Source organism: Oncorhynchus gorbuscha, linkage group LG02 (genome assembly GCF_021184085.1).
Source record: "Oncorhynchus gorbuscha isolate QuinsamMale2020 ecotype Even-year linkage group LG02, OgorEven_v1.0, whole genome shotgun sequence".
NCBI lineage: Eukaryota > Metazoa > Chordata > Actinopteri > Salmoniformes > Salmonidae > Oncorhynchus > Oncorhynchus gorbuscha.
Window position 1 is genome coordinate 28,368,143 of NC_060174.1, and position 15,779 is coordinate 28,383,921.

The following is a 15,779-nucleotide window of genomic DNA, read 5'->3' on the forward strand; positions in this document are numbered from 1 at the left end:
GGCACTCAGTGGGCTGCCCGGAGTAGCAAGGTGGGTTATTAACCCTAGGTTCTGGAGGCTCGGCAGGCCATAACAGGTTTCTGGAACTGTGTCGGAAACCTGAGCGGCCAGGTTCTTGGCGAGCAGCAGACAATTCCTGCTCGTGTCTGCCGAGCATGGCTCTGGATCTGACTAAGTAGTCGCTGGGTCCATTTTTGTTCCTTCTGTCATGGAGGTGAGAGAGGACCCAAAAGCGACTTGGCGAAACAGAGTCTTTAATCCAGTAAAGTGAATACAAACAAAAAAACACACTTTCACTATGACCAGGACTAACTGGAGAGATCTTGAACAGCAAAAGCAGGTTGCCTTCGAACCAGACTGTTCTCACCACGCAGCATCTGAGGAAAACACGACACGTACCCAATCACAGCACGGTGAATTCTAAACAAGGAACCGACAGGACAGGAACGGAACACAAAGGAAGAAATAGGGACTCTAATCAGGGAAAGGATCGGGAACTGTGGGAAGACTAAATGATTGATTAGGGGAATAGGAACAGCTGGGAGCAGGAACGGAACGATAGAGAGAAGAGAGAGCGAGAGAGTGAGAGAGGGAGGGGGAGAGAGAGGGATAGAAAGAGGGAAAGAACCTAATAAGACCAGCAGAGGGAAACGAATAGAATGGGAAGCACAGGGACAAGACAAGATAATAAATGACAAAACATGACATACCTTGTGTATATAGCCAAGTTAAGAGTGTATAAACACCCCCATTATTACGTGTTTTACTTTTCTATTTTTTTCTCTCTTCTCTTTCTCTCTGCATTTCAATATTAGTCTACACCTGTTGTTTACGAATCATGTTAAAAATAAAATGTGATTTGATTTAAGGACAGAGCAATGACTGGAGCTCTGTCCCAATTAATCTCGGCCTAACTTCTCAATTCCTCTCTATTCACATCCTTCTCAAAACTCATTGGAGGTCTGAGGACAGGAACCTTGGGTCCTCTCCTCCGATGGGGTTTTAGAGAGAGAAACGGAAAAAGTCAAATAGAATGGCACGGAGCTTTTGCATGTTTGGACCGATGTCACTATGTGGGATTGAGTTTATGTGTAAAATTCACACCATTCGTCAGTATTATGGAGCCATAAGAAACATTCCTTCGACCTTTAGTTACAAAACACATAAAAGAGCATACAGTGCATTCGAAAAGTATTTAGGCCCCTTGACTTTTTCCACATTTTATTACGTTTGAGGCTTGTTCTGAAATGGCTTGATATGTTTTTGTTTCCTCATCTATCTACACACAATACCCCATAATGACAAAGCAAAAATATGTTTTTATACATTTTTGCACATTTGTTAAAAATAAAAAACGGAAATATCACATTAACATAAGTATTCATACCCTTTACTCAGTACTTTGTTGAAGCACCTTTGGCAGCGATTACAGCCTCAAGTCTTCTTGGGTATGATACTACAAGCTTGGCACACCTGTATTTGGGGAGTTTCTCCACTTCTTCTCCGCAGATCCTCTCAAGCTCTGTCAGGTTGGATGGGGAGAGTCGCTGCACAACTATTTTCAGGTCTCTCCAGGATGTTCGATTAGGTTCAATTCCGGGTTCTGGCTGGGTCACTCAAGGACATTCAGAGACTTGTCTCGAAGCCACTCCTGAGTTTTCTTGGCTGTGTGCTTAAGGTAGTTGTCCTGTTGGAAAGTGAACCTTTGCTCCAGTCTGAGGTTCTGAGCACTCTGGAGCAAGTTTTCATCAATGTTCTCTCTGTACTTTGCTCTGTTCATCTTTCTGTTCATCCTTACTAGTCTCTCAGTCCCTACCGCTGAAAAACATCCCCACAGCATGATGCTTCTACCACTATGCTTCCCCGTAGGGATGGTGACAGGTTTACTCCAGACATGACGCTTGACATTCAGGCCAAAGAGCTCAATCTTGGTTTCATCAGACCAGAGAATCTTGTTTCTCTTGGTTTGAGAGTCCTTTAAGTGCCTTTGGTACACTCCAAGCGGGCTATCATGTCCCTTTCACTGAGGAGTGGCTTCTGTCTGGCCTGATTGATGGAGTGCTGCAGAGATGGATGTCCTTCTGGAAGGTTCTCCATCTCCACAGAGAAACTCTGAAGCTCTGTCAGAGTGCCGGTCGGGTTCTGTCAACTATGGGACCTTATATAGACAAGTGTGTGCCTTTCCAAATCATGTCCAATCAATTGAATTTACCACAGGTGGACTCAAATCAAGTTGTAGAAATATCTCAAGGATGATGAATGTAAACAGGATGCACCGAAGCTCAATTTCGAGTCTCATAGCAAATGGTCTGAATATTTATGTAAATAAGTGATTTCTGTTGTTTTTTTTATACATTTGCAAACATGAATAAAAACCTGTTTTTGTTTTGTCTTTATGGGTAATTATAATTAAATTAATTTTAGAATAAGGCTGTAACATAACAAAATGTGGAAAAGGGAAAGGGTCTGAATACTTTCCAAATGCTCTGCACAAGTATGTTTAATGATATTTAAGCAGTAATACATGACTGTTGTGAGTGTGGTGCCATACCTTTAGATCCCGGGTGCAGCAGAGCTGAAACGCTAAAGATGTTGTTGCGGAAGATGTCAGTGGAGGCGATCTTGACCACGCTCTGGTTGTTCTCCAGACAGCGGTAATGCTGGAATGTATCCCAAGCACTGTTGGTGGCCACTTCACCTCCCTCAAAACCAGTGAAGATCTCCAGGTTCTTACAGTGGGGCATCAGCACATTCAGCACAATCAGCACAATGCATGATATCTACAAAAGGCTCAGTTGTGTCTAAGTGTTTAACAGTGTGTGTGTGTGTGTGTGTGTGTGGGAACTAGAACAGCACGACTACTCAAAATTGCAATATTGGCATTTGCAATATCAATATCGCAAGAGGATGCCATATTTTTTTTAAACTTTTGATTTATTGCTTGAGTTGACGGAGTTCTCTCTCCGTCTCTCCTCCATTGGTCGCTTACCAATCCCACATACACCAGGCCCTGTCACTCAAGCAGGCACTTCCTCGTGCTTGAGATTCATTCTGCATGCACTGACCAAACAGCAAGCAGTCAACACATTTTTCCAAACAAGAACAGTGCAGCTTTCCACTTTTCTTCTTAATATAAATCTACGTTTTCTGTACTATACTATTTGTTTGTGTAACTTGCTCTCGGAAGAATGCTAGTTAGTTGATTTTAGCAAGCGACAAATGTCCCGAAAAGATGTGGGTTAGCCCTTAATACTAATCGCTAGCTAGCTAATCCACAGAGATAGGACAAAACTTGTAACCAAACGTTTGCTCTAATACAGGCCATTAACAGTGGTGGAGTAAATCAGCATTGTTTGTGAAACATCTTGTTCTTAATCAGAGAGGATATTCTAAAATCTTTGTCTGAATGTACCCATCTATTTAATTCTAATTAGGGTCCCATGGGAAGCACTGACCAACACTTTGGCTCCTACTCTGTCACAACCATCCCCTCCCTTACTTTTTCATTCCTTGTCACAAAACTGTATTCCAAGTGCCCACTCTATTCCAACTATAAAATCATAATAATCATTCCATTTCTATGATTCCAACAGTTGAACAAAATGTTTTGATCTGTAATCACAAGTAAAATCGCAATCACAATATTTGGTACAAAAATCTCAATTAAATTATTTCCCCATATCGTTCAGCCCTTCTGGGAACTAACCAAGTCGATGAGTGTGTATGGGGACTGGACCTCACTAAGTGCAGAGTAGAGGGGCAAGCTCAGACGAACAGTGTAGTCCATTCCTGCCTCAATGCTGGTCTTGGGATATCTGAGCAGACGAGAGAGAGATGGATGTCACAAAACGCTACACTAAATCACACACAAGAAAAGGGTGTGCAAACAAAAACAGGCATAATTACAGGGTGTATACAGTCTCAGAGTGGAATCATATACACAAAACATACATCACATACTACACACACACTTGCACACACTTGCATTACTCACTCTCACACTCAACAGACATACACAGAGAGAGAAACTAGGTGTGTGTTTACTGTGATCCAGGGTGGAAGAATATCATTTGGTTGTCATCATCAGGCATGGTGTTGGCACAGCGGCTGTTTGTTAAGATCACACTGGGAGGCATCACTGTCATCGACACCTCCTCCCACTCTGTCCTGTCATATGTGTGCATTCTGGTAGCGACGTCAGGTGCAGGAGAGCAGAGATTTGTGAACAGGCGGACACTTTATGTAGGCAAAAGTGCAAAACACGCAAAACAGTCACAAGAATTATGTTTAACAATAAACATCTTCTGGAAAAATAACACGGAAAAAACAAGTCAGTCTGCGCGTCAACAACACACACATAACACAAACAATCTTACACAAAGACATGATGGGGAACAGAGGAATAAATACATGTAGATTGATTGGGGAATGAAAACCAGGTGTGCGGGGAACAAGACAAAACAAATGGATACATGAAATATGGAGCGGCGATGGCTAGAAAGCCGGTGATGTTGACCGCCGAACGTCGCCTGAACAAGGGGAGGAGCCGACTTCGGAGGAAGTTGTGACAGGTCCGGTAACTACGCCAACACAACAGGTTCATAGAAATTGGAGTTTGATACCCTTGGTCAGGACTTCCCTGTGAAAGGTGGAGGGAAACATATTTGCTGATTTGTGTAAGGAACAAGATGAGTTAGGGAACACCCATGACCCCAAAATCCTTGGAAGAAAGTTATGTCAAGGTCAAATATGACTCACAGGTCCAAACTCGGCATCCTCTGCCTCAAAGGTGTAGTGGTCCAGGGCAATGAACTAGACGAGACCTTGTCAGACATGTTTTCTACACACACCCTGATCTGTCTCCTGGGAAAACAACTGCAGTGAGAGACAGTAAAAATATAATGTCAGGAAATGTCATAGACAGAGTTAATTTGGAGTTGACACGTTTTAACATGTTAGTGTTGCATTCAAGGTAACAGTCCATTTAAAGAGTGCTGCTGTATCAAAAGAGGCAACTATGGATAATAATTTAGCCAAATAAGTGATAACATAATATGCCGGATTGAGGCAAGCTGTACCAATCATTTGCCTATGTGCTTGCAGGACCCATCCTCTGCTCGCTCGACAACATTCTGCGCTCTCTACTGGTCTGTGCACTCGTGGTACTCATCCTCTGCTTGCGGGAACCATCCTCTGCACTCTTGACTCAGTGTTTGCTTGCTCAATGATGTTTAATCTTGCTCGACAGCGCCATCTCGCACGCTGATTTGATGCCATACACCTTGGTGGTGCATGCACTGCCTCACTGTCTCACTGTGTGTGTGTGTGTGTGTGTGTGTGTGTGTGTGTGTGTGTGTGTGTGTGTGTGTGTGTGTGTGCGTGCGTGCGTGCGTGCGTGCGTGCGTGCGTGCGTATTATGGAAAACTGCAGTCTGTAAAAGAGCTTATTTGTGTGGGTGGGTCTAGTTTTGCAGTAAACAGTGCATGAGATTTCTCTGGTGAAATGTTCCTGATCAAATCAAATCCAATTGATTTATATAGCCCTTCTTACATCAGCTGATATATCAAAGTGCTGTACAGAAACCCAGCCTAAAACCCCAAACAGCAAGCAATGCAGGTGTAGAAGCACAGTGGCTAGGAAAAACTCCCTAGAAAGGCCAAAACCTAGGAAGAAACCTAGAGAGGAACCAGGATATGAGGGGGATATGAGCCAGTCCTCTTTTGGCTGTGCCAGGTGGAGATTATAACAGAACATGGCCAAGATGTCCGAATGTTCATAAATGACCAGCATGGTCAAATAATAATGATCACAGTAGTTGTCGAGGGTGCAACAAATCAGCACCTCAGGAGTAAATGTCAGTTGGCTTTTCATAGCCGATCATTGAGAGTATCTCTACCGCTCCTGCTGTCTCTAGAGAGTTGAAAACAGCAGATCTGGGACAGGTAGCACATCCGGTGAACAGGTCAGGGTTCCATAGCCGCAGGCAGAACAGTTGAAACTGGAGCAGCAGCACGGCCAGGTGGACTGGGGACAGTAAGGAGTCATCGTGCCAGGTAGTCCTGAGGCATGGTCCTATGGCTCAGGTCCTCTGAGACAGAGAAAGAAAGAAAGAGAGAAAGAGAGAATTAGAGAGAGCATACTTAAATTCACACAGGACACCGGATAAGACAGGAGAAATACTCCAGATATAACAGACTGACCCTAGCCCCCCGACACATAAACTACTGCAGCTCATACTTAACACTTTCCCTGAGGCTTCCCACCTTCTCCACATGGCCTCAATACCTTTATGCATCCCCAAAGCAGGAAAGGGACAATTATCCTCTCACAAGATTGCAGAACTTCAAACTAACACATCGAACGTGATAAGGGGATGGGATGTTGGAAAAAATAGAGCTTTGGGAGAGATTTCCATTCAGGGTATGTGTGTTCACTTTGACATGCCTTTTGTTGTGACCGCCTTGCTTGTTAGTTCAATAGAATTGCTGGAGGTTTTGAAACTCCCACTTGTGCTTTTACTGAAGCAGAGTCATGTGGCAACAGAATCTTGTCTCAAATCAAATCAAAAGAATTGTTTTAGTCACATGCGAGCCCCTAACCAACAGTGCCGTTTCAAAAGATACGGACAAGAATAAGAGATAAAAGTAACAAGTAATTAAAGAGCAGCAGTAAAAAAGAACAATATATACAGGGGAGTGCCGGTACAGAGTCAATGTGCAGGGGCACCGGTTAGTTGAGGTAATATGTACATGTAGGTAGAGTTAATTAAAGATCTATGCATAGATTACAACAGATAGTGGCAGTGGGGTGGAGAGGGGGGTGGGCAATGCAAATAGTCTGGATATTAATTTGACTAGATGTTCAGGAGTCTTATGGCTTGGGGTAGAAACTGTTTAGAAGCCTCTTGGACCTAGACTTGGCGCTCCGGTACTGCTTTCCGTGTGGTAACAGTGAGAACAGTCTATGAATAGGGTGGCTGGAGTCCTTGACAATTATTAGGGCCTTCCTCTGACACCGCCTGGTATAGAAGTCCTGAATGGCAGGAAGCTTGGCCCCAGTGACGTACTGGGCCATTCGCATTACCCTCTGTAATGCCTTGCGGTCAGAGGCCGAGCAGTTGGCATACCAGGCAGTGTTGGTGCGATGGTGCAGCATCTCATCTAAGTGATACTTATTGCATTGTAGGCTGACTTGCACAATGTTTTCGTTTGCTTGTCATGACAGGAGCTGTCCTTTTTTCTGGTGCTGAAAAGCATTCACTGGTGCCTTGGAGAGCGCAATTCAACTTTCAGTCATTCCTCAATGTTAATACGATCAGAACACTATATAAACTTTCATTAAAATTGTGTTTGATATCATCATGTTATATTAGTCGCTTTACTTATGTAGTAAATAAATGTTAGTTGTTGTTATTTCACTCATTTTTTTCTTCATGTGGTTTTGTTTGTCTCTCCACCTAAAAGGAACAAAGTGATCTCATTTATGAAATATCATGTAGCCATTGCGCTGGCGCACACAGAGCGAGCCTAGTCAAATGCGACTTGGACAGGGCCCTCCGCAGGCAACGATAGCCTTCATAACATTACATACACAGAACAGAAAGACGCCAGGCTGATTCCGTAATCATGTTTTAAACTGCAGGCGAAGACTCGTGTGAAACAATACAATAAGCCAAGTCATCTTCCCTGGTTTAACATTCGCTTTTGTCTTGTGCGGGGTACCCCCATGAGAGGTAGAGAAAAATATAAAATAGTTTATTTTCCCTATGAGTTTTATCTACAGCTGTGTTTATATTTTTATATTGTCCCTCAATCGTTCTCATAATCAATGCAATACTCCTTCTGTCGTTGACGAGTCGTACGATTTATTGATCAATATAGCATTTCAGAACGTCCTCTCTTATCTCTCTTCATGCATGATCGATATCCCTAAAAAAATACTCAGGCGTTCACGTGAGGGTAAGAAACTTGCATTGCGCCTCTGCCGTGGTTCTTTGAATCCAGATGTTAGATTTTCGTCCTGTTATTATTCCTTCTTCGTTGGCAATTCTTCACAGCGTCCAAAATCTAAGTAATGCTGATCAAATAATTGGTGGTCCGTGTAGGTTCTCCTCTCGAACATTGGGGCGTCATCTGCTCCGGTGTCTACTCGAGCCGAGTCCACCTGTAAGACACCTCCGGAGCGTGAAAACTACTCTGCCACGGTCACATGGTGGGGAGGCAGGCTCGAGTGCGACGATTGGAAATCTGGAGATACGTTCATCTGTGATTGGGGCCCGGAGGGAGGAGTCTGCTGAAAAGAAGCGGGCGGGAGCATTGCGCGTCCGAGCCTTTGTGTTTCAGCTCTAATATCTCACATATCAATAATTCAACGCGCAAGAAGAAGACCCCGCGCTATGTATTCATCTGCGCTTCAACTCGACAAGGGCCTCGTACCGCTCTCGACTGGTTATTCGATTACGGAGTGACAAGAAGGCGCGGGGAGGCTTGAGCCGAGAGGGGGGAAAAAGTTAACAGTGGGAATGACTGGGTAAAGGGGGACTCTTCATTAAAACATAAAAAATAAACGGGTAAACCAAACCTGTCTTTGACCTTTTCCAATACTTAGAGAAACACACAAGAGGTTTAATTCAAGAACGAAAGGGATTTGGTCATTTTAATAGGCTGAATTTTGCGGAAGAGAAGAAGTACTATATTATCTATCAGAAAACTATACCTTTCTTTGTGCGGGATCCAGCAACGAAGTGCATAGTGAAATTGCCGTAATGTTGACACTCCTACTGGGTGCAGTGTGGCTAGTGACTCTAGTGAACGCTCAAAACGAGACGGAACCCATCGTACTCGAGGGGAAATGTCTGGTTGTTTGCGATTCCAACCCAACTTCCGATCCCACCGGGACCGCGCTCGGGATATCGGTGCGCTCCGGGAGTGCCAAAGTGGCTTTTTCCGCGGTGAGAAACACAAACCACGAGCCCTCGGAGATGAGTAACCGGACTATGGTCATCTACTTTGACCAGGTAACTTTCACTGAACTGTCTGTCTGCTATATCATACTGTATGGTTACCTTGGTCATGGAGAGCGGGTGTCTGGAGGGGGATTGGATAACTGTTGTAAATCTATTTTTTAAAAGCTAACTGGCTATTCTATTCGTGAGGTGGAGAATGGAGGTTCGCTGTTTTAGATATATATATATATTAGATGTATAGATAAAGACAGTTGAAAGTAGTCAGCCTTTGAATATTTAAGTTCCTTTTGATGATATGAAATGAAGTCTGACATCTCTCCGAATAATGTAATACCATGTCATGAGGGTGAAGTATTAATCCATGCTACTCCATATCTCAGAAGGTTAATCGCCGCCAAATGGCTTTTCAATTCAATTCAATGTTTCTGCTTGGGCGGATTTGGATCTCACTAAATTTGTAATTTGAGCCTCAAAACTTCATCGATGGATTCATTCCAAAATTGATTAACTTGGTTTCTGTAATTGTTTTAATTTGAAACTAACAAAGTTATAGTCAAATGCCATCTGAGCTACAATATATCAGGCTGCATTGCGTGATTTCCTTTTAACTGTGTAATTGGAAGACATTATAAAGCATTCATACTATGACAACGACGAGTGTCTTTGATGTTAGTGTGTCTTTTCCCTTTTTACATTCTTTCTCTCATCCCCAGATACTTGTAAACGTTGGTAAGAATTTCGACGAGGAAAGGAGCAATTTCATCGCCCCGCGCAAAGGGATTTACAGTTTTAATTTCCACGTGGTGAAAGTGTATAATCGCCAAACGATCCAGGTCAGTCCACTGTAAGCCTACAAATAATGAATACTTTATTTAATATGTGCGTGCGTGTGTGTGTGCATCATGCACGCACACCCGCTGGTAGACCTCATAAAAGTTGAAGTACATTCAAAAACGATTCCCCTAGAAATAATTTGTAGATTTGTGAGATGTCATTCCCCAGAGAAAATGGTAGTTTGCAGATGAAAGTCAGCCACTGCATCATAATTAATCGATAAGCGTATGGAGCCATTTTTTTGCGCAGGAACAGCCAGTTAGCCAGTACAGTAGCTGCGGGTGCGGTTTCTGGACCTTGGACAGCGGAAGCGTAGAACTCCCTCTGTCCTGCTGCGTAACTTGGCGTCTGCATTTGACAGCAAGTGAAAAGTCTAAACAGGTTCAAATAGACCAAACCCAAACAGCTTCACATACACATATTTTGCCGCGCAAATCCATCGAGCAGCGACTCACAACTCATATTCCCCATGTAAGGACCACAAATGGAGAAGCCTAATCCTTTGGTGCGCTAAATAAGCGAATACACTTGATCAGATGTAACCCTCTTTAAATAACATTTAACACAGACTACGTGGCTTTTAAAACCAGCCCCTCTTAATTAGATTGCATATTTCACTAATTAAACCCTGGTCTAATTATGCAGTGAAATCCACAGGGCTACAGTATTACATTCCCATGTTCATCTCATATTGTACAAATTACAGACACCTGACTCATGCAACTAACTACAATACACTAAAACATATTTCACTGTTAATTATTTTGTCACAAAAGATATAATGACTTTAAGATAACAAATGTAGCATCCTCCATATATCTGGAAATCAAATAACAAAAAGGAAGACGATTCACAGCTCAGTTCACTAGTCCAACAGCCACAACTGCTGTGTTAAAAACTCACACTGTTTGATTGCCTTGTGTCATGTGGATACAGAAGGAGGGAAGAAGAGAGGGAGGGAAGAAGAGAGAGAGAGAGAGAGAGAGAGGGAGAGAGAGAGAGAGAGAGAGAGAGAGAGAGAGAGAGAGAGAGAGAGAGAAACATAGATTTACATTGGTTGAGAGAGAGATTGAAAACGTTCCAGTTTCTTTCTAGAAGGATGTGGACACCGGAGTGTCTTACAACTCCAGTGTTTTGCTATTGAAGGGGGCATACAGGCATTACCATCTTGAAACATCCATAAATAGCTCACCTCCTCATAAGCATACACCATGGTCATTGAGTGTTACACATGAGCCCCAACTACAAAGTACTAAACCCTGCAAAAATCTATTACCCAACTAATCAATAACAGTAGTTTAGTATGAGTCCCTATACTAGTGATGGAATTTCAGGATTTTGGGCACTGGCCAACGGGGCATGTAGACCACAGTTTTTACTCGCCTTGGTCCAAAATCTGTGCTAGTTGGGCACATTTTCTACTAGCCCAGTCTGAAAGGTACTTGGCTCGTGCTTGCAGACTTTAGAGGGCTAGCTTCATTTAATTTATGTAAGAGTAGGCAAACAGCCATTCAAACTGATAGTGAGATATGAAGGCTACAGGACCTCACACTATACGGGATGGGGGCTCTTGAGACCATCCTCCACATGCATTAAAGGGAAATTTCACAATTCTTCAACTTTGTATTAATCATCTCCAGCATAACCCCAACATCAACATCTGTGAAAATGGCATGTTTCTATGTCTTATAGTAAAAAAAAGGCAGAAGAAGATAAGCGTTTCCATGACATCATCAACCAATTAGTAGACAATTAGTAGGCAATTGGTAGGCAATGCCTACTCACAATTGGTCAAACTCACACGATGCACACCGATGATGTCATTGGACACACTTATCTTCCTCAATCTTTTTTTACTACAAAACATAGAAATGTGCCATTTTCACATATGTTGATGTTGGGGTGATGCTGGAGATAATTAATATGAAGTAGAAGTTTCCCTTTAAAAGAGAAGCTGATGTGAAGATTGCATAAGGTATTGAAATCATGTGAGCACATGAGTGTTTATTATGAGCCACCATAACCGCTGTGAAAATATGTGCTTTTTTTTAGCACTCTTCTCCATGAGTCTCCCTTATGCAACTTTGATCAAGTAAAAAAAAAACCTTTTTAAGTGCACCATACTTTTAAAGATGACTTCTCTCAAAAAAATGACATTTCTAAATATATCCTTGCTGTCCACTGGCCAGTCATTGTGTCTCCCTTCACCGAGTAGAGAGAAAGTGGTCTGTTGTCACGTCACTGCTGTCATCTGTCTGTTTGGACAGGAAATTATGTGTCATGAGAGGACAATGTCTTCTTTTTCATTACAGCTAAGTGCTGCATTAAACTGTGGGCGGAAACACACTCACCAAATAAATATCTAAAGCTTCTCTCTCTGGGCTTAATTGGGTGCTTACGCGTTAATGAATTCAGCAGCTCAATGGAATGCTGACACCATGCACCAGCCATTATGCCATTTACACATTACACACTGTAATTTGCAGTGGCTGGCGTGATTGAGTGGTGGTGTTTTTGGGGAAGGGGTGGTGATTATAAGACTCACAGAGAACACTGAACACAGGGCTCAGTCAGGCTGTGAGTTGGTACACGTGGTCTGTGTTCCTCACCCTCTCACCCTTCTTCCTAGCCTCCCCCTCATGACTCTGCTGAGAACAGGACCATCCTGCCACTGTTCTGTCACTAGTTTATTAGTTCCATACATCACTGCCACAGAAGAGGGATTTCCCCCAGTTTGACCATCCAGCTGATCGAGGTTCCCTCTCCCCTCCTCAGTGTGGGTGGGACGGTGCTGGGTGGGAGCTGAGTGGGTCTCCCCTGGGCCCTGGCTGGGTGGGAGTGATGTATGTAGAGGCCTGGGCTTCCTCCAGTCCACCTCCCTGCTCACTGTGGACTCATTTAGCACACTGAACAGAGGCTGCTCTGTCCTGCCTCTCTTAGATGACATCTCTCTTGCTCTATCTCAGTCTAAAACCTAGCACCTCAATCTTTCAGGCCTAAGATGAGTGTTTTGCACTCTTATTCATGATTTAGATGGTGTCTATTTGAATGTTAAGGGCATGTATCAGTCAATGGGTGTTTTTACTCTTCTCTCTTAAACTCGGCACAAGGAGGGTGAACCGTGCATGAGTCTGAATTAGTGAAATTATGTAATGTTCATGTCTGAGTCCTCTGTGTTCCAGTATTGTGTGTGTGTGTGTGTGTATGTGTGTGTGTGTGTGGAGCTGTGGGTGTATTTAACCATCTGTAACTGTAGTATATGTCCTCTTCTGTAGGTAAGCCTGATGCATAATGGATGGCCTGTGATCTCGGCATTCGCTGGGGACCAGGATGTGACTCGTGAGGCTGCCAGTAACGGAGTGCTGATCCAAATGGAGAAGGGGGACAGAGCCTACCTCAAACTAGAGAGAGGAAACCTCATGGGGGGCTGGAAGTACTCCACATTCTCTGGGTTCCTGGTCTTCCCCATGTAGAAGAGAGGAGACTGGAGGGACTAATTCTTCTGAGCTCGGCTGCTTGGGAGACTGGAGACAGAGAGAGAGAGAATGAAAGATATAGAAAGAGGGAGAAGAGGAGAGAAAAAGATATGGGAGAGGAAGTTAAAGAGATGAGTAGGGTATAATTAGTTGGGAAGGCTCTCCAACACACTCACTCACTCCGCTGCCTGACTACAGCTCTGGACAGCCAAAACTTTTTTATCCTCAGAAATACTATCATTTAAAAACATTAAAGAGAGTAAAACCTAGAGGCCAAGTCCACCCCTTCCCCCGCTTCATCTCTTTCTGCATCTGCTTTGAGGAATGTGTCTATATTACCTACAGTGTCAGAGAGCTGCATCGACCATGTTTCCACATTCTGTATGGCCATCCATCCCCATCCATTTTCTGTGACTCCATTTTTATTTGTTTTATGTCTGTGTACAATACATTTTCTACATCCCATCCACCTCTGTCATTTCAAGTCCAGACAGATACAGTACTGTGCCATCAAGTCCTCCTCACTCCCCACCCCATTTCTTTATGTTTATTGATCCCCCGTTCAATACTCCTTCTGTCCTTTACTCCTCTCCTGTTCTTTTATCCTCCCCTCTGCTGCTCTTCTTTCTAGCCTTCTCCACCCAGTAAGGATTGGGTTGTCATGATTGCTTTGTCATGATTGGATGATTTCTGAAACTCTAAAGACTCTTGCTGTATACTGGACATATATAAAATCGGAAAGTTTCTATATGATATAATATGTGATTAACAGAACATGGTTGAATATCTGTGTTTCCGTATTTTAATGTTAAAACTTAGTGATTGTGTGTGGATTATGAGGCTGCCCTTAACTACTGATGCTTCTTGTTCTTGTTTCGGTCAAAATGTGGCTAAACTGAAACTATACCAGAAAAACTATATATGAATTTTATTCTGATTAATTAACTGTAAAATACATGTGAATATTTAGAAGAGACAAATCCTCCCTTTTATTTACCAATCAATCAATTTATCTATTGTTTTTTATTTGCATTTATCCAATAAAATATACGTGGTACTTTTATTTTTCTTAAACCTAATCCGAAACTCTCGATTAATTTGCTGAAACCTAGTTGGCATAACATATATGACCGTCTCTCTATCCATCTCCCCATCTTCCAATGAATTCCCAAAATGTGTCTGGAGTAAGTGATGATCAAGATGTAATGTGTGTGCATTTGTGTGCGTGTTCTTGAGAACCAAAGAACTACGTTGATGTTCTTTATTTGTGTATGGCGGTGTGTGTTGTTCCCAGTGACGTTGTGCTGCCTGCCTGGCCCAAGATCTGTTGTAGAGAGAGAGATTCAGTCTGGTGATTGGGGGCTTCCTCCACTCTTCTCTTACTGCTGCTCACTCTCAAGACTTTAATGAGCTCCTGGGGGGAAATTAGTGCTGGTATAATAAGCTCTACTGCTTATACAAAGATCATGTTGTGTTCATTTCTCCCATTTTCTCTTTTGCTCTCTTCATTCCCCTTTTCTCACACTTTCTACTTCCTAATGGTAAACATTTAAAGAGAAGGGAATGGAATCTTGACCATGTGGTTTGTTTTTATGTCTTAATGATTACATAATCTTGTTTATCTTGGTTTTTATGGGTAACCTTTTGGTGTGACCTTTAAAAAATATATGTTTATCACCTATTAGTTTATGAATTTCGCTTGTGCGTACAGAGCTTTTGTTGCTGGGCGGTCAATCCAAGGTCTACTTCCTCTAACATAATTTGATTGAGGGTGATGGACTGAAATGTAATTGTCTACGGCATGTCACAGCCTAGCAAGCAGGGTGGTGGGGAGACAGCCAGGCTGGCACCCACCCTCCCTCACCCTCTGCCCTCCCTCATCCTATATCTCAATGTCAGGGAAACAGCTGACAGGGAAAATGAGGCCCATGTATGGAAATGTACCCAGATTTCCTGCTGGCCTCCACACTTTTCACGTAGTAATCTCATATCACAAGACAGGGGCAATTGAAGAAGAGATTCTGCCCTGCTTCATACACCCTACTCACCACATGACACTTACCCCCTCTCACCATGAGCCAGTTCACCCTTTTGCTTTCTTATGTTTCACACGTGTATGTATAGGCCTACCGTATGTGCTGTGCATTGTAAAAAATATATATATTTCATGGTGCAAAGTGGGTGAGGAAAGATTGTCATCAGAGATTTAGAATAGAGTGATCCATGGAGCGAGCTGAGTGGAGGGGAGGGGTGCATAACCTTTGGCTGTTTGGAAAGTTGATATTATTCTGACATGACTGACTGAATGTGCCATATGCACTGATTTTTACTAGGCTGGTGGAGCGAGATGAACTGAGCGATGAGAGATAGGGTTAGAAAACTAGCTTCATTCGATTACACGTAACTTATTAATTGCTTCATGTATAAATATTTCAGTGGATGTTCTGATTCTGTAACATGTAGTTTCAGTGTTGGCAGTGAAGCGTCAAAGAGGGCAGAAAAAG

The 15,779-nt window shown here is 42.9% G+C and overlaps 2 protein-coding genes across 2 annotated transcripts; one reads left to right on the forward strand and one right to left on the reverse strand.

Annotated features, from left to right (window-relative positions):
* Positions 1 to 363: 363 nt before the first annotated feature.
* Positions 364 to 5,330, reverse strand: LOC123989821 (laminin subunit beta-1-like). Its single transcript, XM_046290746.1, has 5 exons — positions 4,759 to 5,330; positions 4,045 to 4,639; positions 3,707 to 3,815; positions 2,552 to 2,729; positions 364 to 377 (listed from the first exon to the last, which is right to left on the reverse strand). The coding sequence occupies exons 2-5, from the start codon at positions 4,182 to 4,184 to the stop codon at positions 364 to 366; spliced, it is 441 nt and encodes a 146-aa protein (XP_046146702.1). The 5' UTR covers positions 4,185 to 4,639; positions 4,759 to 5,330.
* A 2,946-nt stretch (positions 5,331 to 8,276) lies between these two features.
* LOC123992390 (cerebellin-1) lies at positions 8,277 to 14,338 on the forward strand. Its single transcript, XM_046293534.1, has 3 exons — positions 8,277 to 9,016; positions 9,679 to 9,798; positions 13,075 to 14,338. Exons 1-3 carry the CDS (start codon positions 8,765 to 8,767, stop codon positions 13,270 to 13,272), a joined length of 570 nt encoding a protein of 189 aa, XP_046149490.1. The 5' UTR covers positions 8,277 to 8,764; the 3' UTR covers positions 13,273 to 14,338.
* Positions 14,339 to 15,779: the final 1,441 nt, after the last annotated feature.